The sequence below is a fragment of the Paraphaeosphaeria sporulosa genome (genome assembly GCF_001642045.1).
Source record: "Paraphaeosphaeria sporulosa strain AP3s5-JAC2a unplaced genomic scaffold CC84scaffold_5, whole genome shotgun sequence".
NCBI classification, from domain to species: Eukaryota; Fungi; Ascomycota; class Dothideomycetes; order Pleosporales; family Didymosphaeriaceae; genus Paraphaeosphaeria; species Paraphaeosphaeria sporulosa.
The window spans coordinates 223,769-243,836 of NW_017253364.1; the positions used below are offsets into that span (position 1 = coordinate 223,769).

Below are 20,068 nucleotides of genomic sequence, written 5' to 3' on the forward strand. Positions count from 1 at the left end.
TTGTATGCCGATTTATACGTTATCTTGGAACTCCAAGCTTTCTCGACCAAGACAGTACGTAATGTCTTTCGAAGACTGACTGTGTTGAGACAAGGTGATGCTTCCCTGACTCCAGTGTTCATTCACTCGATATAACAGACTCGATCCGTGGCTGCACGTGTGATCCTCAATGTATGCGAAAACTTGCACTATGGATATTATGAGTCTACTCTGTTCCTGCGCTCCGACTCCACGATCTGCTGGAGTGCGTAATCTGCGGAGAAATGCATCGCGCTAATGCATGGCCTTTACAGTTTCTCGTGTTGTCATTGGTTGATTTGTTCGGCAAAGCTGCCAATCAGAAGACCGTCGCACGGTCGACCTGCAATTCAACGCCTCCAGAAAGCGAACGCAAGACTGCAATGACGAGCCTGAATTTGCAGGAGACCATCATCTGTGCCTATGTACGCCCGTCGTGCACTTCGCTCGATTTCAGGCAGCGTATGAAGTGCATTGCGGCCTTAGCGAAAAGGCACTCGCCACGGCGTTGCGCTGAGGGTCCGATCGTCTTTCGCTTGGTGTATCTTGCCTGCGGCCCTGACCACCTCCCACCAACAAACCGCGACGCCCCTCCCAACCTTCTCCATCAGAAACTCGCCCAACACCATCGGAAAATCCGGCCTGAGTCGATTTTCCATCTAAACAGCGCATGCGAAATCGTTTGACACCCATATTGTGAATATTCACGCCCGGGAGTGGTCGCAAACGAGGAACCGCTGCTCGTCGCAGCCAGAGCCGCGGCGCTGGCCCTTGCCAGCTGCACCCAACGCCCCAGCCAGGCTGGTCACGTGTGCGCAAATCTCTTTGAACGCGCATCTCTTCACGACCGCGCATCATGACGCAGAGGGTTACCGGCCAGCGCTTTCGCCAGCGCAAGCTATCTACTAAGCAGAACCTACCTATCCTGCGCGAGCACGAGGTTGAGCAGCTCGGCGATGATGACGCGACGCGCCATATTCCCAAGGTCGAGACGGGCGTGGAAAAAGGAGAGGAAATCGTAAGTTCACGCTAGTCCTCTTTTGTCACCACATCGATATCAGCCGGCATTGCGATGCACTATGAATGCCCCAGTGACTTGCTCGCACGGCTGCTCTGTATCCGTCCTCTCTTGTTGCTAGAGGCTTTGCTAACAATGCATAGGAGCACCATCTGCAAGCTGTGATATCTGCCGCTCAGGCAGCTTCTCAAAGTGGAGGCAAGATTGCCCAGCTGTACATTCCTACACCTGACGCTGTTGCAAGTAAGCTGCAATACGAGGACCTTTACCCTAGACAGTTCACGCAACCGTCGACCTACATTCGCTTCTCGTCTACTGTGGAAGACACCGTAGGATGTCCGTATTGCATGACCAGCGAAGATGCTGCCTGGCTCAAGTCGTACAACCAGAAGAAGAACAAAGGTGTACAGTGCTCCGAGGACGATCTTGAGCAGGTCATCAACTTCTTCGAGGAAGCCACCGCAGAGAAGCAGCCCTATGCTGACGTGGATAACACCCCCGTCCTTGCATACGAGGAGTTAGAGGCGCTGTTCGACGAGAGAATTCCGGAGCATGCTCGAAGGTTTGCCAAAGATGTCTACGTGCACTGGAAAGCCGAGCGCGAGCGAAGGCTGAATAAACCATTGATGCCAACGCTGAAATTCGAAAAGAATCTCGACAGCGATGATTCTGATCCGTATGTCTGCTTCCGACGCCGCGAGGTGCGCATGCAGAGAAAGACACGCGGTCGCGATGCCCAAGTGACTGAGAAGCTGAAGAAGCTGAGGAAGGAGCTCGAGGAGGCTCGGTTCATCATGGCACAAGTGAAGCGCCGCGAAGTTATGATCCGGGAGCAGCTAGCCCTCGACAAGTTGATCTTCGAACAACGGGGCGAAGTCAAGGAGACCAAGAGGAGGCTCAGCATCAAGGGCGATGACGAAGAGCTCCTCATCAACCAGAAGGTTCGCGTTCCGTTCGATGTTTGCATTGCCACGTCGCTAACTCGATCGCAGCCTGCCCCCAAGCCCAAGCCAAGAGTCGACACTCAAGCTCTTCAGAGAGGTATCCCTGGAATGGGCTCGAAACCTCCAGTCACTCGTCCCGATGGTCGTCTTGTCGATTCCGATCTTGTCTATCTTGATGACCAGCTTGCGAAGAAGTCCGAGGTTATCGATGCCTTCGTCGAAGAGAATCTCCTGAAGCACCAGAAGTGGAATGTCGGATGGGTAGATGCGACATGGCGCCCCATCACTCCACCGTTAGAGCAACCCGCAGCAAAGTCAGACTTCCGTCGCGTCTTCACAGACTCGCAGCTGCCGACGCCGCCGGCATCGGTGTCGTCTGAGGAAGCCGGTGATGCGATGGTCGTCCAACAAGTGAGGCAACCCGAGCCGCGCAGAAGTGCCCGGATACGGTTTGGTACTCCTCCAGACGACGTTCCGTATCAGGACCAGTCGCGGTACCGCCGGCGCACAGGTCGTGGTGGTCGCGTGATGATAGATCGTCGTGGCGTCAAGCGTCCTAAGCTCGACAATGAACCCATTGACGAGCGTGCGGCCGATCGGTGGAAGTTCGCCGGCGATAGTAGCGAAGACGAACAGATATATCCTGTCGACTGGACGGACAACCTGCACATCCGGTACAGGATCATGATCGAGCGGCAAGGCGAGAAGCAACATGCTCAACACCAAGCTGCAGCTGCAGCCGCGGCGGCGGCCCAGAATCGGAGAGCGATCGAGAACCACCAGAGATCCTCGTCCGGCCATTTGGCTCCACCCAGCGCTGGACACTGAGAAGTGGCACCGTTCTCTTTACCCCCTTCTGGTTTGCCTTTTTCATGATGAGACGAGTTGTTGCTTGCAGGAAACGATTTTATACCCATTTGCGTTTTTGTTTTACTCGAACAGAGGAAGTCCCAAGCTCTTTTATTCAAAGTTCGCTCAAAGGTGCCTTTAGCATACCGCACCTCTATGTACACTATACTGATCGCAAAGCGCCAGGATGGTGTGGTGAACTGCTCAGAGGTCGGATTAGCAGCTGTGAGATATTGGATATGTATAGTAGGAAAGATGTATGCAGGGAAGATTGACCGCTGGAGAATGAAAATAAACTTACCACCCATATGTTTGTCTTCGCTATGAGTGATGATCGCGGTAGAATGAGGTCTACTGCGCTCTTCCCCAGTTTCATCATCTTGCGCGTTGCTTCTTGCCTTGCCCTGCTTCTTCATCCTCTGCAGGTCTCTTCGCGGAGCCGTTCGCCGTGACTAGGTCTCTTCCCAGCTGCTCCAGTGCCTGCTCAGCCTGCTTGAGGAGCTTCTTCTCGCCGATGCGGACTTGCCTCGCGATAGTATATCGACGCTCTTTCGACATGGCTTCACCCGAAAGTGACGCGCCGTTAGATGTGCTCAAATCTTCGTCCAGAGTAGTAGCGTATTGCTGCAACCTGACCTGCACCAGCCTGTGCAAGAACTCTGCACCCTTGGCGGTGACCTTCTCGGGCTTCGGTAATTTCCCTTTGCGTTTGAGGCGCTCGAACTCGTCGTTGTCCAGCAAGAGGGTCTCGACCACGACAACAAGCTCGGGAGACACGCTCTCTTGGAACGTGAATGGCTCGCTTGCGCAGACGTCGTAACCGGTCTCGATGAGGTCCTGCTCGTCCAAGTACTCAAGCCGGGCCTCAGAGTAGACGTTGGCTGCGGATGCAGTCTGCGCGACTAAATCGAACGGGATCTCCACAACGTCGTACTGCGAGTAGTTGTCCGTGATGTACCCGTACCGGCGAAGCAAGTCGGATCTCGGCAGGGGTCCGTAGTCGTTGAAGATTTCCTCTCCGGCCTGGATGGGCTTAAGAGCCTTCATCGAGAGTGACTCTTCTTCATAGAACAGGCGAGCATTGTTCCTGTCTGCGTCTGCGTTGAGCATGTCCGCCATGGGCACCATACCCTTGGGCAGGGCCTCATCCTCGTCCTCACTCGCATAGCCCTCCTCGTCGATCTCTTTGTGCGACTGCGCTGGTTCAACATCGAAGGCGTACGCCATGATAAGACTGCCCATCTTGTGCATGAGCAGCATCCCCGCCTCGCTCTCCATCTCAGCCGCACGCTCCTGCGCCCTCTCGTCCCCTGCGAAGATCAACTGAGCAAACTCCTTGATAACCGGGATGAGCTCATTCTTGAAGTTCTCGTCCGCGCTCTGGCGCCCGATCTTGTGCACCACGGCGGAAGCCTGGAGCTGAGCAAGCTCGTCTTCGGACCAGAACATCAGAGTGTTGAACTCGTCCGGGAGAACGCGGAAGTAGGGCGCCCAGTTGGACGCGTCGCTGTTGAAGTACTCGTAGAGCATGGCGAGTATGAGGGAGAGCCAGGGGCCGAGGGCGTCGAAGGTGGCTTTGGGGATTTCGCTTGAGAGGATCGAGTTCTCGACGGAGAGGATGGCGGAGCGGGGGATGCGGAAGAGAACTTCATCTTCGGCAATGTTTTGGGTCGCAACTGGGGTGCTTTAGCTGTACTGTGTATGTAGGTTTTTGGACTTTCAGAGCAGAGGTGGGAGGGTGCGTGTGGCGGAGGAGAACGTCTTCGGGGACTATCCGTTGAAACTTACCGACCCCACGGCCAGCTTGGTGGTTCCGCAAATCTTTCAGCTCGATCTTCGGGCTGATTTCGGCGCCAGAGCGCTTGAGCCAGTCGAGGAAGACGCGGCTGGCCTCGTCGAAGGAGTCCATGGTTCTGCGAGCGGTGTGTGGGAGTGGAGTGGTGGATGCGACTGAATATTGCGGTCAGTCGGCCAACCGAGGCGGGTTCTGACGGGCACTGATTGGCCGTGCGCGTAGCGGCACCACGAGAGCACTGATGACCAGCCACAATTTCAGTGCAGTGTGGAAACTTCGACAAAGGCACACGGCCTTGTACACTGAAGACGCAGGATCGAAATTCTGTCGCTCACTAATTTGAACTTGGCATTGGCTGACTGTGCCGTGGGGCTTCATGATCACAGAGGTACACTGCTTCCTACCTACCTCTTCTGCCTGCAAGAAGACGCGTAGTATCTGGCTTTTCTATCACGCTTATGCTACGGATTCTAGTTCATGTCTTAATGTCTCTGAGTCCTTCCGACCAAGTTCATTTTCTCGAAGTCACTGACTAGCAGCAACGCTCGCTTCCATTCGTCATCAGCCCTGCGAAAAGTTTATCGATAACATCTCAAGCTCCTCCACCAATGACCCCTCATTCGCTCCACAACCACCAAGCTCCCTACAACAGTAACCACGTATAGGATCCCTCGCCCTGTATACCTCTATCCTAGGAACGAAGCCCTCAAACTTCTTCTCGACTGCGCACAACAACACCCTCACAATGATAGCCCTCGGCCTCGAAGGCTCCGCCAACAAAATCGGCATAGGAATAATATCCCACACGCCCTCCAAACCCCCCGTCATCCTCGCCAACCTCCGCCATACCTACAACTCTCCCCCAGGCGAGGGCTTCCTCCCCAAAGACACCGCGCTGCACCACCGTGCCTGGGTCGTCCGCCTCATCAAGCAAGCCATCCGCCAGGCCAAAATTACCATCTCCGACCTCGACTGCATATGCTACACGAAAGGGCCGGGCATGGGCGCGCCCCTGCAGAGCGTCGCGCTGGCCGCCCGCACCTGCGCGCTGCTCTGGGACAAGCCGCTGGTCGGCGTGAACCACTGCGTCGGCCACATCGAGATGGGGCGCAGCATCACGGGTGCGGAGAACCCCGTCGTGCTGTACGTGTCTGGGGGCAACACGCAGGTGATTGCGTACTCGGCGAACCGGTACCGGATCTTTGGCGAGACGCTGGATATTGCCATTGGGAATTGCATCGATCGGTTTGCGAGGACGCTGATGATTCCGAATGATCCGTTCCCTGGATACAATGTCGAGCAGCTGGCGAAGAAGGGGAAGAATTTCATCGAGCTGCCGTATGCCGTCAAGGGCATGGATGCGAGTTTCTCGGGGATATTAGCCGCGGCGGATGTGTTGGCGAAGGGGCTGGATGAGAGCCTGCCGGATGAGAAGAGGTTGAAGACGGAGGAGGGAGAGTTGATTACCAAGGAAGATCTGTGCTTCTCCTTGCAAGAGACGATTTATGCGATGTTGGTGGAGATTACGGAGCGCGCGATGGCGCATGTGGGGAGCAAGCAGGTGCTTGTGGTTGGGGGTGTGGGCTCTAACGAACGGCTGCAGCAGATGATGGGCATCATGGCGAGAGATAGAGGAGGAAGTGTGTTTGCGACCGACGAGCGCTTCTGCATAGACAACGGTATCATGATTGCACACGCGGGGCTGTTGGAGTATCAGACTGGCGTCACGACTAAGCTGGAAGACAGTACATGCACGCAGCGTTTCAGAACGGATGAGGTCTACGTAGGATGGAGGGAGTAGTCTTCCAGGATGTCTCAGTGACTACTGTTCGTCACCTGTTTCGCGAAGATTCACTAATATGATACCCAATTTTACCTTCGTCACATCTCGTTTACGGGCGGAGGCGTATTCTGGATGAAACCAAAGGTCGATCGTCCTACAATGTTACTGACAAAATGCCGTACGTGGAATTGCATGCAACGTTCTGATCCGGTGGAAGGTGACTCACCGCGATCAGACAATCTTAAACATCTCTACCATCTCTCTGAGGTCATCGAAATAGTGGAGCTCTTCTACAAGTTTCCCACCCATGACGCCCTCGATATAGCACGATCCGATAATTCTGTATCCATCTCCGTCGCACGGTCGAATGACGAAAGGAACGGTACCACCACCAAAGATCACAAACAGATCGCCCTCCCGCATGGCCTTCGGACCCATACCCATGAATCCGTTGTCAGTGATGAAGAACCTTTTGTACAAGCCTGTCCGGCGCCATCTTTCAAGGAAACTGTTGTCGCGCCACATGCCGACGCAGGCTGCATACACCAGCTCATCCACGGTGTCGGCAATCTCGGGCGAGCTAGCATCAAAAGTACCTTCACTGGCTGAAAAGATCTCATTGCTCACACGGATTCGAGGAACCAAACGCGACTGGTCAATCTCGCGTACTTTGGACTCATACTTCTCCCGCAAGTCATCATCATCAAGCGGCAACAAAAGTGGCTGTCCTTCGAGCGCGTCATGTTGTAAGGGAATGCGGATTCCGACAATATCAGCCAAGCCAACTCTAGCGATGCAAAGGCTTTGCTTCACTTGATTAGTCGCCATGGGCCCCTTAACGCCGAGGTATGCCGACAGAATAGTGATCCATGACTGCGCAAAGGAGAGGTATCGGTTTGAGTCGAAGAAGTGGACTCTTCCTCGTGCTGATTCCTTATCCCGGCCCAAAATTTCAAGATCTTCCGTACCGCACAGCATGGTCCGAAGGAAAGCCATCAGGGGAGGGTCGTTGAGGCTTTTCTCGAAGTATTTTTTGTATACTTTTGGGAAATTTGTGTAACGCCATAAAGGGATGCTGTTGTCCTTCTCTTGGAGCATCAACTGCCATGCTTCGGTGATTTTCAGAATGGTAGTTTCGAGCTCATTATCACGGGTGATTATTGCCCCCTCACTTGCAAACATCCCAAGGGTCCTTATTTTGCCCTGCCGAAACCCTTTTATCGTCATCGATGGAGGTGAAGTATCGAGATCGATCATAGCGCCACTAAACGTGGCAAGCTCCCGTACCCCACAAGCGTGAAAGGTATAGTCTGATTGACCGACAACTCCTTGCCAGCTCGTTGGGATCCAGCTCGGCCATTGCTTGAAGTCATCGACAGAAGCGTCGCTCAAGAGTTCGGAATTATCGATATGAGTGAGGCATCGAAGGTCCATTGTCTTGTTCAGGAGTTGATATGTCGTATGGAGGTACACTTCCATCAGGGACCTATGATAGTCCGAAACAAATGGGGCGCCTCCAGCGACTATGCCCAAAATGCCAAATACTCTGTCACGGGCGTCGCCGCAATTCCGTTGAGCAGTCATTGATAGGGCCTGTTCAAAAGTTTTAGGCGACGCCTTCAAGTCCAGTACCAGAGAGACCGCCGAAGGATCAAGAAGATAGTCGCGGAAGAGCGCACGAGCTTGCACTTGGAGAAACCAGGGAAGCACCTTCAAGAGCTTTTGATAACTGATCTTGGTATCACCCCAGTGCATCTCCATTGAAGCAGCGAAATGTATCTCTTGAACGATCCACACGCGTCCAAAGTATGGAAGCTCGACCAGATGGTTTAGGGCTCGCCACATAGGTGATGCTCTTGGAGGCAGGTGCAAATTCTGGAGTACTTGATCTGTAATGAGCGCAAGTCCACCGAAAGGATTTCGGACACCGTCATCGCCCCCCGGATTTTGTTTATCGCTCAAATTGCTGCACAGGTCTCTTATCAGTTGCTGAGCAAGTGGTGCTTCTTGATGTGAATCGACCCCGAGCCAAACAAGCACCTTTCTGGCTTGGGAATAGATCTGGCCCATTACTGGCACCTGTTCATTGCGCTCATCCATGTCCGTTTGGTTCACGCACAGTTGGTCGATCCAGAGAAGTCGATTCTTCCTTTTCCTAAATTTGCGCAACGCCGCTGCCAGGTTAGGTGTTACATCGAAATCATGTCCATCCAGCTGGACAGTCTCAAGCTGACGATTCGAACCCCACCGATAGCTGAGGGCCTCGTAGGAAGGACAAGCGCTGAGGGAAACTACTTTCAAAGAGCATTTGATGACTTCGTGCTTGCTCCCACCGTGTATCCGAACCAATCGAATTTCTCCTTGCGACAGTGGAGAAAACAGCCGGTCGTATAATGGATCGGGTGCGAAAGGGAGCTGTGACCACAGGTCGTCTTCACTCTCTATGCTGGAAGGCTGAGTCTGCTCTGCGCCGCTGCGTGGAACTTCGTTCTCGGTCCCACCGTGGCGAGACCTACCATTCAACAGGCTGGCAAGTGAGCGCCAAAAATGTAGGATGTGAGTCTTCGACAACAAACGCGACATGATCACATCTGTCTCTTCTGCTACATGTAGGCCATCTGGAACGATTTTCAATTGAATAGATGACTAGGTCAAGTGTGGCTTGCAGCTCGAAGCTGCCATGGATTCAGCTCGTGGAAGTGGCGCTATGCTGGGTGCTGCTTCCTCAATCACAACCTCAAGGCTGAGGTGATGAAGTTGCAGCGTGCTCAGCCGATTGTGATCGCTGTCGTTTCTTCACCATAGTGGACTATCGCACAGCGCCTTGAGCATCGACGCGCGACCGTTGTGAAGATGAGAACGGCGGCGACTAACGATAGGTTTGACCGTCTGAAGGAGGAGATCCGTAGCACCTTCCTTGGTGCACGGTCCATCGTAATCTAGGCCTTTCTAATCAGCCATAGCTCATTCGGTTGGGCGTTCGTTTCCCGTTACTCCGTATTGGAAAGAATTATACGCATTTTCCAATGGTCAGCCGTGAGCTCAATACGGATACGAGCGGCGTCGTATCTGAGCTCGCTTCTGACGTGCATAACGATCAGGCATCCGAAACTTTTGGGACTCTGGCTTAGCTTGTATTGCAAGCAGCGTCGTTCCCACAAATATCAGTGTACGAACCGCTTCTTTCACCGACAGGAGCAAGACTTGCCTTTTCTGAACTACAAACCAGTGATCTTAGATGTCAAAGCTCCTCGGCCTTATACTAGGCCGCGTACCAGTGCGCCAATGTGAGACAAGCAATCGCCCTGTCCCTCCCATCCTTTCCTGTTCCTGACACTCTGACCGGAAGCCCCCGGCAAAGAAGCGGGGCCGCCAGGTTCCACAGCTCAGAACCGTGCTTCGGAACGACAAAACGAGATTTTATCTGAGAGAACATGTAAACAAACAAAATGCACAGACTGTTGCACTCAACTTGACTCAAGGTGGAGGTGAAGAATGTAGGTGGCTGACCGAATAATTGATCAATTCGTCAACAATGGGCGTTGCTATACTAGATATTTGCGCACGGGCTCTGTAACGACAGTTGCTCTCGTGGCGTCTGAGAGAAGCCCAGACAGGTCGTGATATCCTCCGCTTTCTGATGTGTCGTTCCCCTGGGCATCTGCACCCTTTTTCTAACAATGGTCGTACTCTATGTGCGTGTTCGAGACTCCAGTCTCTCCCAAAGGTTGAGCAATTAAAAGACGATAAAAAGAATAGCGGAGCCGAAGCTGCCTGCCTACACCAAACCACATCTTCTAGTGTATACAGCTCTGAATCGAAAATCGAAGACTCCTCGAGACGTCGAGGTAGAAATGCTAGCGAACGGACAACAGCAGCGCCGGAAAATGCAGCAGCAATATGGTATTACAAGGATGTGGTCATTAAACAAGATCGGGAGAAAGGTCCGCACGGAGAGTGAGGCTGCTAGACTTGGTGTCGGTCGTTCAATTCGATGTCTTTGCTGCTTATCCGGCGGTAAAAGGGTATCCGCGAGTACGCAAACTTGCCCTTGTGGGTGTTCGCCTGGCGGGCTACTACAAAAGTCGAGTAGAGGCACCAGAGCAGGGCCAGGCCCAGAGTGAAGCCAATGACGGTGATGATGACCCAGTGCGAGGCCATCCAGAATATGAGCTTGACATCGTTGTTGTGCCAGCTGTTCCCCAGATGGTGAGTGAAGAAGCTCCAGCTGTGGTTGTTGTACTCTGCGGGAAAGAGGATGCGCACGCGGTCCGCCTCCTCGGGTTGGGCCTTCATGTAGTGGCGCCAAATGACGCTCAGGTACAAAGGACCGGTCGAGGCCATGACGGTGATGTATGGCAGCGGCCAGCGGCGGTTGTAGTCAGGTAGACGATCGATGGCATTAAGGAAGAACTTGTGGCGCGGCACGGAGCCCATGGCATCGTTGGAGATACCGGTGGGGGTCGTCTTGCGAACCCACGCGGGGTAGGCGAGGAGCGGGTCGAGGCTGCGGTTGCACCCCTGGAAGATGTTAGCCAAGTTCTAGTAGAAACTCAAGCACACGTACGTCGTCCAAGTCAATGTAGATGCCTCCAAAGTGGTGCAGCACAAAGTATCTTATCGCATCGGCGCGCTGGATCGGGTACGGGTAGCCGTCAAATGTCTCGAGAAACCACGGGTACCTGCTGGGGTCAGTCACTGCACACGCCCAAAATACGCGTACTCAATACGCACTCGGCAGCGATAAACTCGCGCGACTTCTTGTCCGTCCAGAGCTGCGTCCCCGTTAGCACATGTTCATCCGTTTCAAACGGCGACGGCGCGTACCTTGTACTCGTAGTCGGGGTGCATGTCAATGCAGCTCTGCTGCGGGCCCTTCCAGTGCTCGGGTATGCTCTCATTGATGTATGTCTGGTGAATGATCTTGGGGATCAGTTGCGGCCGTTCGCTGATGGCGCCTGAGTTCGGCGCAGGCAATTCGGCGCGCAGAATCGCATCTTCCCTGCCGTCGATGACAAGCAGCTCCAGGAGGGTCCAGACATGGTGTACTGCAAAGCCGAGCACCACGATGGTGGTTATCAGGAATATGAGAATGCCTCTGCGCATCGTGGCTGGGGCCTCCTTTTCGCTGGGGGGCGGTTTAGCGGTAGTCCGGGTTGAGGGCGTCGTCAAGGCGTCTGAGAGCGATGTAGTAATGGGCAGATGTCGGGTCACTGCGACATGAAGTGTATTAAAACGGCGGTGCGTCGGCGAGCGGGCGGCACGAAGAAGAAGAAAAGGTACAGAGCGGAAGGCGTTGGAAGAGCTTGGGTTGGCTGAGCACAGGGCTAAGCAGAAGGCACTTGCAGAGGGAAATTAGGCGCTATGGCGCAGCCGAGGCGACCAAGCCCAGCTGGTGCAGTCCGCGCGCAGTCCGCGTTGCAGGTGAACCCTGGCGACAGCCGCCATCAACCATCGACCTCGCCCTCCATCCAGTCGCCTTTTCTGACACTGCGCGGCACGCCCGCCAGACTGTTGCGCTTGCGCGTCCGAGTCCCGGCCTTTCACCGCAGCCGTGAGCACCGCGAACACCAACGCGTGCTGCTTCATCGCCTCGCAAGCCCGTCTATCTTGGGTGTCTGATGCGAGCTGAGCAGGCTGTGCCGTGCCAATCGCCGTTATGACGACGGCCTGCATGTCGCTTGGCCTCCCGTTCTTTGCTCAAGACCACCACCGCCGTCGTCTTGACACTTGCAACACTGGCGTCATGAAGTGCGCCATTTCCTTGCGCCTGCCGCGGCCTGTCTTTTCTGCCGTCGCCGTCATGGCCACCCGCCCGCACAACGGAGCCACTCAACGTGTCTCACGAATAGCAGGCAAGCCCTAGTAGCTCTAGCATTCTCACCGCTGGAATCTGATTGGTCCGGTGAGGTTACGTATCATACAAGCCCACTGCAGGGAGCATGACAGACGATATCTGCGCAGCAGACATCGCCCAACGTCATGCCGTGCAACTCATTTCACCTTGTCATTGTAAACGAACGGCGACGTGCGTCGGCTCGCAAGCATGTCCAGTAACGGGCATACATTGTTCCCGCATGACAGCCGGCGGACACCGAAATCCAGCTGAAAGGAGCATTCCACTGATAGCCAATAAACACCGCATACATGGCCTGCACTCGCGACGAAGGAACATACCGAATTTACCGGAGCTATCGAAGCATCGCAGTGAATCTGCCAAAGCATCGTACCGAAGTTGCCGAAGCCTATAGCAAACTGGACCAAGCTTCATCAACTCGACCAATACTGCACGTATCAGAACGCATTCGGACGCGTGTACGTAGCGCTAGTCTCTGGGACGAACTCGGCCAATTCTGACATCTATCTGAGATTACGCCGAAAGGACCGAGTTGAATGCATGTTTGAGAGGAACTCTCAGTTGACCGATTCAAACAACACTTCAACCCCCTGTTGAAGCTTTATCGCAGCTGCCCAAGATCAATAGGCTGTCGTGTCCATTTCAAGTTGGTCAAGACCAGCCGCATCACCGTGTCTTGCACCTCATGTAAGTCAGACTCATGCTTTAGGTCCGAACCTTTATCTTAGGGTAGGTCAACGGAATCTCTCTTCTCGAGTTATATGAATCCAGGACACAGACCGCATTTGGGGTGAACAAGCGGGTACCGTAAAGCATTGTAGGTCGATCATGTCTATCGAGCAGTACATCTGTTTCTTTAAATGTGGCCAACTACACGACAGAGCCCGGGAATTTATTGTGAAGCCTACGGTACTTTGAATTTTGTCCTTTGTGAAATTCAGTCTCGTTGCCGACGTTGCGAACCTTTGTGCGCATTGGTAAACGCTGGCCTATATGTCCGCACGCTGCGATGTCGCTATGGCGCTGAAGACCTGACGGCCGATTTGGGCGATATCATCAACTCCGCATGAGAGCAAGATGTCAAGAGGTGGTAGTGCATAATGCGATAGCAGTGAAGAAAGTTGGCCTCCAGGGACGTGGAGGGTAAGGTGGCTAGATCGTTATCAGAAATGTGAGGGAATGTCAATTGCGCCTACCCTCCATAGCTCTTCATTCCGCCTTCTCTGGCCCGGAATACGCTTCTCGGGCATGTAAGGCAGTTTGCTTACTCCAGGGTTCAATATGCGGTATGGATCAAGTTGCTCTCGAATGCACTGTCTGAGGCATGAATTATGTGCCTTGGATTCTTCGGTTTACTCAGGCCTACAAAAGCCAATTGAGCATCGAGAGTTGTCAGTCACTGCCAAATTAGGCAGCGGCCTTGTATACAACCCGTCGCAGCAACCCCAGATCTACCTTCATACTGGTCTCGAGCTGGGTGCGTTCAATTGTAGTTCGACGAGCCCGATTTGCATTCGCCTATTCTCTCTGTGGCGTTCTGGTGTGACGCCACAAAGTCGGGACCTTCGTTCTGGCTACGCCTCCAAGGGCTCAGTGGCCACTGTTTGCTCTGATCACTGTTACACGCACGTTGCTTTTCAACACGCCATTCATTGATGGTCAGTTGCGGAGGAGCATAGTGCCTATCTTTTCCTGTTCCGAGCGTATAACCTTAGGGCATGTTGACTCGATCTCAAATTGATCGCCGAACAGTAGCCAAGAGCCTGGATCTCGGGTCGTCTTCCAGTGGATGTTGATATGCGTCACTCCTTCCTGGACTTCCACTTTGACATTATCCTAAAGCGTGTCGAACCTCTCTTTCGACCACCTCGAACGCGACTTGATATGCTCCTGTCACACGGCGCTTGAAGACGTTCCGCCTTCAAATGATCCAGAGTATCTGCTCTCGTCATGCTCTGCTGGCGGTCACAGCGTCTTGGGCTCTACTGGGGCCGTCTACGGCAACAGCAAACATTTTACAAACGCCAGTTACGCGCCCCATTCTGGTCGCCGACCGCAGCACTGCAATGAATACCAGGGGTGACCCACATCGAACTACTATCATGGGTGAACCACCTACGTCGCGGACGTTGTTCCTCGCCGGTGGTCTGATGTGCAATGCACTGCTAACCGGAATCTTGGGTAGGCGCTACCTGCGTACCTTCCAACATGACCTGACCACAAACAGGGTATCGCGTCAGGCAAATCGAGCACCAGCACATCAGGAGCCTCACTCTCACACGCATTCTGGTCGTCATCCTCGGATGCCTGGCTATATTTTTTGTCTCGTCTGCAACCATCGTTGAGAGTGGGCTCGGCTTGTCTACTTCAGCTGTCTGTCATGCTGCCATCATCATCTGTCTCGTATTTTATGTGAGCTGCAAAGCCGTAATGTGAGAAGCCCCGGTATATACAGTATATTATGACTGTGTGTGAGCCATTGTGCCACCATGCAAAATGTTGACCAAGCTCTAGGTACATTTTCCTAGTCGAGCGCGCCCATGCACTCCGAGCACCCTACATGAAACGTTCACGGGACTGGATCTGGCTTGGCGGGATGATGACAATAGCTTGCGGATTCGGAAGTATTGCTGTATGCGGTTTCACATGGCCTATTGCGAACCTGTCAGAGATCGATGGACGATGCCGCATTGGCCTACCCTTCCGCGTCACAATCCCGTTACTCTCCTTCGACGTGGCCATCAACACACTTTTGACTGGGATTTTTGTTCATCTTCTGCGGCCTTTGCTTCGATTTAACGTGCAAGCAAACGAAGCAGCTCCCATCACAGCCTTCGCTAGGGGCGTGCGTCGTGTTCTGAGGCCGCATGGTGGACCGACCAGTCTCGACGTGTACGCGATGAACCACCAATCTTTCAAGTCGATCGAAAGACTGCTCTGGAAGTCTCTCACGGGATCCATATTGGTCATGTTACCGACCGTCGGCAACCTCGTGACCTTAATACCACTCCACGGACAGGAGCTGGGCTGGGTGTGTCTGACCATCTGCGCCTTCGATGGTAAGCATCTTCCCTCACTAACCCCAGATTCTGGAACACAAGCTCACGCTGCTCAGTTACGTGGTCCGTCTTGGTTGTAAACTGGTTAACGATAGGCTCGACCGATCTTGATGGCAAGCCATTGGTGATGCTAGCGCAGCCGGAATCCGCAAGCAGCGCTTGCCATGTTCTACCACAACTGCCATCACATGCACATGAGACAGCCAAGGCACGTCACTCAACAAGTACTGATACTGGAGAAGTGCCAGATGCCGATAGAAGTGGTGCATTCGATCAGGTGTTCTGTGGGCAATAGAGTACAAGAGGTGACCCAGTCCTCGGCATCAATATTCAGACTCTTCCTCCAGAATCGGCTGCGAAGATAGAACCCCCTTCCGAAGTGCTGCTACTTTGTCGATTCTCCGGCCGGATGGGCTGCTAGTGTAAGGCTCTTTCTTGACCCGCCTCGTCGCTCTGAACTCCTTCACTGTCCTGCCACTAGTCCTAGAAGCACTCCCTGTTCCATCGATGTGGAAAGCCGATGTGAGGAACTTGAAGAGCAGAAAGAGGGCAGTGCCGGCGATGCATCCTATCAAGCCAGCGACTCCGACCCATATGTATATAGTCTGCTGCTGTGTTAACGCGATACCCTTGCTCTGGCAGTGTTGTTTGATCTGTCTGATCTAGTATTGTAGAACAATGGATTCGACGTACTTCAATGCGTTCCAGTAGGTGTAGTCGGAATGGAAATGATACGACGGCGTAGATGGACTTGAGGAGGTAAACCGCAGGAAGGAGGATGAATTGCGCGAGCGCCCAGAAGGGTGAAAGGATGAAGATGATGGCGGAAAGGATCTTGCTCGTAGGCAGCCAGAGGCAGTACAGGATGATGGACAGGATAGCGCGTGCGTCGGCCATGGCAGTTGGACCTGTGGAGCCACTTTTGTTGTTTTCCAGACACGAACAGTATTTGGCCTATAGCGAGGTGCTGCAGGGCGTAGTGTACCGAGGGGCAGGAATGGAAGGAACGAGTGAATGCTAGGCGGACATGGCGGCTGCTTCCCAGAATAGCTGCATCGGTTCCGGCAAGGAAAGGAACATGGCCCGTCGCATCTGCCCGTCACCAGCGTGAATGTCGCGGTGTCGGCGTCGCGGGCCTGGAGCCTCCAAGGGTACCGGCGGAGCTCAACGCCAGGGGAGCTACTGTGGGAGCCCCGCGATAGAGGTCATGGCCTGTGCGCCGTGCAGATCGATCGTGTGCAGGCTGCATTGGCAGGCGAGCGCCTGTTCCTGTGTGCGCTCGAGACAGTCTTCTGCCTTCTGGATGGAACGCGCCACAGTCGCAGCCGCCTCTTCTCGCACGCTCTCGCCATGGGCAACCAACCGTCGCGCACCCCCACGCCAGGAGGGAGCTCGAGTCACCCGCAGAGCCCGGTCGCCAGCGTGACGTCTCCCACGTCACATGGGCCCTATCATGACCGCGAGCGCGCCCAGCAGCACAACCCGAAGCGCAGAGAGTCGATCCAGGCGCTCAGCACCGTCTTCGAGCGCAAGGCAAGCGTCGCCCCGCCCTCGGCCTCGCTCGAAAGCGCTGCTGCCCTCACCGCGCCTGCCCGGCCTCGGAGCCGTTCGCAGACCGTCTCGGCTGCCACCACCACCGCCCACGTCACGAACACGCTGCGCGCCGCCCAGGACACGTTCAAGGCGGCCTCCAACGAGAAGATGGGCAACGACCAGAGCCGCCCCCGCGGCCACCATCCGCGCGACCTGACCCCGCCCAAGCCGAAGCCCACGCCCGCGCCCGCGCCCGCGCCCGTCGACGAGAAACCCATGCCTTCGCCGAAAACCGCGCCCATGCCGCTGCCCATACCGCGCGACCAGCCGCACTCGCATGGCAGCAGCAGGTTTGAGCCCACCTCCGCCGCCTCACTCGAGCCCGCCGACGCCTCGCAGGAGGCTTTCGTTGTCCCCTCGTCGCACTACAGCCGCCCGCCGCGCCTGCCGCTGCCCATCGAAGAGGAGCCAGTCGGCCCGGGCTCGCCCATTATCTCGCCCGCAGACCCCACGAGCCTCATAAACCATGACGAGGTTGAGGGCGCCCTGCCGCGCCGGTCCTCCATGCTGAGCGACCGGACTGCAGACGCAGACGACGATGACCTGGCCGACGAGTTCAAGGGCCCGCAGGGCCAGGTGACGGTGCCGACGCTTATTGAATGGGACGGACCTGGTGAGCGAGTTTTTGTAACTGGAACTTTTGCAGGCTGGGAGCGGAAGTTTAAACTGCATCCAGAGTAAGTGCTCCGCTTCCTTTCGCAGCGCCAGCCGGTTTCAGAGCTCAGGCAGATGATCTGCCGGCAGCCTGCATCTTCCCGGGTGGCTGTGGTTCTGTGCAGCGCCACGGAGACCCAGTCAATCATCATGAGCTGATCTTCTGGGGCTTGCATCTGTGAACTCTATTTCTTACGCGTCACTTCTGCCTCGTTTCCATCGGTTACACAGCACACCGACATGCTAACATGCATTCCCTGATAGTGGCCCCAGCAAGAAGAAAGATGTCCTTTCTGCCTATGTACATATCACACCCGGCACTCACCATCTCATGTTCATCGTCGACAACGACATGCGGACGTCCGACAAGATGCCGACGGCGGTGGATTACACAAACATCCTTGTCAATTATATTGAAGTGTCGTACGACGATATTCCGAAGCCGGAAGCCGACACCAAGGACGAATCGAAGAAGTCAGAATCCGCTCCCGTTCCCGTCCAAGATCAACAAGCGCCCGCCGGTATCTATCCTCCGCAGGTACTACCAGCCACGCCCGAACATGAGCCAGTCAAGAAGCCCTTGCCTGAACCTAAGCCAAAAGTGCCAGCTCCAGCGCCTAAACAGTACCACCAAAGCATACCGCGCTACCTGCTCGATTTAGATGCCCCCGAAGACTCGCGGCGCTTCGCACGTGCAAATGCTGCCGGCGGCGCATTGCCGGCTCCTCCCACGCTTCCAATGTTTCTTAGCAAGAGTATCTTGAACGGGACGACGCCGATGAAGGACGATAGCAGTGTGTTGATTATGCCTAATCACACGGTATTGAATCACCTGGCAACGAGCAGTATCAAGGATAACATCCTTGCTACGAGTGCGACGACCAGGTACAAGCAGAAGGTATTGATAACATTACTTTCGTACACGCTGTCTTTTCTAACAAATCTCAGTTCCTTACTACTATCATGTACAAACCACGGGGCGAGGACTCAGACTACTGATCTGCTTCCCAAAAGGCATCAACCAAGTACTGGCTCTTCACATCATCCAGGAACAGGAGGTCGGGCCGTATTACAGGACGGTAATCTCGCGTGGTCACGCACAGTGCATGCGACGACGAATGAACGACGCAATGACATGACGGGCAGGACATGGTCTCCGGGACCGAGACCCAAGGCTTTTTTTTCCTTCACCTACTTCTTCTTCGCGAATACCCCAGTAGGGTTTTTCGAGTTCTCAGCTTCTTCCTTTTGCGGCTAAAAATCCGATGCTTGGGCATCTTCCGGGCGGGGTTATAGATCTCTGTGTCATGTGCTATCAGTCAGTGCGTTAGGCGAGAGAGGGAGTTGAACTGGCATGGTTTGGGCTGGTTGGTGGTTTGGTGGGAGCAAAGACGAGGCTATTTTTCTTGTTGATGATCTTCAGGCAAGGCCGATGTGGGCTTTGAACATTGGGTATCGAGAGATAGGAACTATGGTGTGGCATGTGCAACGTTTGGCTGCTTCGATGGAAAGTGTTGGATAGAACTACAGTGTCTACCAAACCTCGATAATAAGGCCCCAGAACGACGTCTCATTCATGCTAAAGATTGCAAAGCGTTTGAAGTGCCGCAGACAGTGTAGGGCTAGGCGAGTTCGCTTGCAGCCTCGGCGCCAGGCGCTCGCGCGAGCTAGAGATTGCAGTGTCGACTTGTTGAAGTATGGCTAGGGAGTGTCGCTCAGAAATATGTAATTGCGCTGAGGTTTCCGATGCGAGGGGCGGTATTTATACCATGCGCCAAGACCCATCTCACGTGACTTTTGCACCAAAGAGAGCTGACCAAAGAGATCCTTTTGTTTAAATTTAACGTCGAGTATTGTTTGACACGAGTCCTTTGAGAACACTCTCAGTCCTTTGGCGTGGTGTTAAGACGTGTTGGTGAAGGAAACAAGGGCGGTCGTAGCTCCACCATGTCCCGGATTTGGCGGGGATCGGCGGTATTGAGTATGAGCTATGGTATGGAACAGCGCTAGTAGCAACAATCTGTCTGCCACTAAGAATGTTTACTCACTGCAAGCAAAATGTTTTCTCGGTTTTCACGCTCTGTCAACTTCCATTGTTCGTGCCTTCTGCTTGTGCTGCTGGTGTACTATCTACTACCATATCGGAGGCTGGTATCATCATCGTATTGATCGCAGCTCTTGCAAGCCGCTCAAGACATCATCACTACACTAAAATTTTCAACAGACTGAGGGTTTGAGGACTCCGGTTCGCGGGGGTATTGTTGATGTGAGGTGCTAGGTGCCAGGTGCTGCGGGAGAGATTTGCCGCCGCGGCGTCTTGCATGCTGCTCGGCTTGATGGGTTTCCTCTTGAGAAGATTCAGTATCAAAACAGCTGTTCCCATCATTTTATTGGATCATTTCCAAGCATACAGGATCAAGAGTAGCAGAGCAAGAGTAGCAGAGCAAGAGTAGCAGAGCAAGAGTAGCAGAGCAAGAGTAGCAGAGCAAGAGTAGCAG

At 54.2% G+C, this 20,068-nt stretch overlaps 9 protein-coding genes across 9 annotated transcripts; 5 read left to right on the forward strand and 4 right to left on the reverse strand.

Annotated features, from left to right (window-relative positions):
- Positions 1–582: 582 nt before the first annotated feature.
- Positions 583–3,029, forward strand: CC84DRAFT_1163971 (uncharacterized protein). The gene is made up of 2 exons (XM_018178378.1): positions 583–1,036; positions 1,180–3,029. The coding sequence occupies exons 1-2, from the start codon at positions 875–877 to the stop codon at positions 2,806–2,808; spliced, it is 1,791 nt and encodes a 596-aa protein (XP_018035790.1). The 5' UTR covers positions 583–874; the 3' UTR covers positions 2,809–3,029.
- A 175-nt stretch (positions 3,030–3,204) lies between these two features.
- On the reverse strand, positions 3,205–4,738 carry CC84DRAFT_1186695 (SET domain-containing protein; the record flags this gene model as incomplete). Its single annotated transcript, XM_018180875.1, has 2 exons — positions 3,205–4,505; positions 4,618–4,738. 2 exons carry the CDS (start codon positions 4,736–4,738, stop codon positions 3,205–3,207), a joined length of 1,422 nt encoding a protein of 473 aa, XP_018035791.1.
- A 176-nt stretch (positions 4,739–4,914) lies between these two features.
- Positions 4,915–6,532, forward strand: CC84DRAFT_1144785 (putative tRNA threonylcarbamoyladenosine biosynthesis protein KAE1). The gene is made up of 2 exons (XM_018176469.1): positions 4,915–5,012; positions 5,099–6,532. The coding sequence occupies exon 2, from the start codon at positions 5,370–5,372 to the stop codon at positions 6,423–6,425; it is 1,056 nt and encodes a 351-aa protein (XP_018035792.1). The 5' UTR covers positions 4,915–5,012; positions 5,099–5,369; the 3' UTR covers positions 6,426–6,532.
- A 1,846-nt stretch (positions 6,533–8,378) lies between these two features.
- Positions 8,379–8,765, reverse strand: CC84DRAFT_1050147 (uncharacterized protein; the record flags this gene model as incomplete). Its single annotated transcript, XM_018173460.1, has 1 exon — positions 8,379–8,765. A coding segment is annotated over one exon (387 nt), but the record flags the coding sequence as incomplete, so codon positions are not given.
- Positions 8,766–9,922: 1,157 nt separating this feature from the next.
- CC84DRAFT_1144790 (uncharacterized protein) lies at positions 9,923–11,745 on the reverse strand. Its single transcript, XM_018176470.1, has 4 exons — positions 11,235–11,745; positions 11,142–11,182; positions 10,975–11,089; positions 9,923–10,928 (listed from the first exon to the last, which is right to left on the reverse strand). Exons 1-4 carry the CDS (start codon positions 11,511–11,513, stop codon positions 10,374–10,376), a joined length of 990 nt encoding a protein of 329 aa, XP_018035794.1. The 5' UTR covers positions 11,514–11,745; the 3' UTR covers positions 9,923–10,373.
- A 504-nt stretch (positions 11,746–12,249) lies between these two features.
- On the forward strand, positions 12,250–12,905 carry CC84DRAFT_722689 (uncharacterized protein). Its single transcript, XM_018187173.1, has 2 exons — positions 12,250–12,722; positions 12,777–12,905. The coding sequence occupies exon 1, from the start codon at positions 12,350–12,352 to the stop codon at positions 12,656–12,658; it is 309 nt and encodes a 102-aa protein (XP_018035795.1). The 5' UTR covers positions 12,250–12,349; the 3' UTR covers positions 12,659–12,722; positions 12,777–12,905.
- A 1,425-nt stretch (positions 12,906–14,330) lies between these two features.
- CC84DRAFT_1092643 (uncharacterized protein) lies at positions 14,331–15,403 on the forward strand (the record flags this gene model as incomplete). Its single annotated transcript, XM_018174474.1, has 3 exons — positions 14,331–14,445; positions 14,492–14,696; positions 14,779–15,403. 3 exons carry the CDS (start codon positions 14,331–14,333, stop codon positions 15,401–15,403), a joined length of 945 nt encoding a protein of 314 aa, XP_018035796.1.
- A 121-nt stretch (positions 15,404–15,524) lies between these two features.
- On the reverse strand, positions 15,525–16,446 carry CC84DRAFT_722455 (uncharacterized protein). The gene is made up of 2 exons (XM_018187172.1): positions 16,017–16,446; positions 15,525–15,928 (listed from the first exon to the last, which is right to left on the reverse strand). Exons 1-2 carry the CDS (start codon positions 16,218–16,220, stop codon positions 15,647–15,649), a joined length of 486 nt encoding a protein of 161 aa, XP_018035797.1. The 5' UTR covers positions 16,221–16,446; the 3' UTR covers positions 15,525–15,646.
- A 1-nt stretch (position 16,447) lies between these two features.
- Positions 16,448–18,747, forward strand: CC84DRAFT_722259 (AMPKBI-domain-containing protein). Its single transcript, XM_018187171.1, has 3 exons — positions 16,448–17,593; positions 17,835–18,468; positions 18,519–18,747. The coding sequence occupies exons 1-3, from the start codon at positions 16,674–16,676 to the stop codon at positions 18,567–18,569; spliced, it is 1,605 nt and encodes a 534-aa protein (XP_018035798.1). The 5' UTR covers positions 16,448–16,673; the 3' UTR covers positions 18,570–18,747.
- Positions 18,748–20,068: the final 1,321 nt, after the last annotated feature.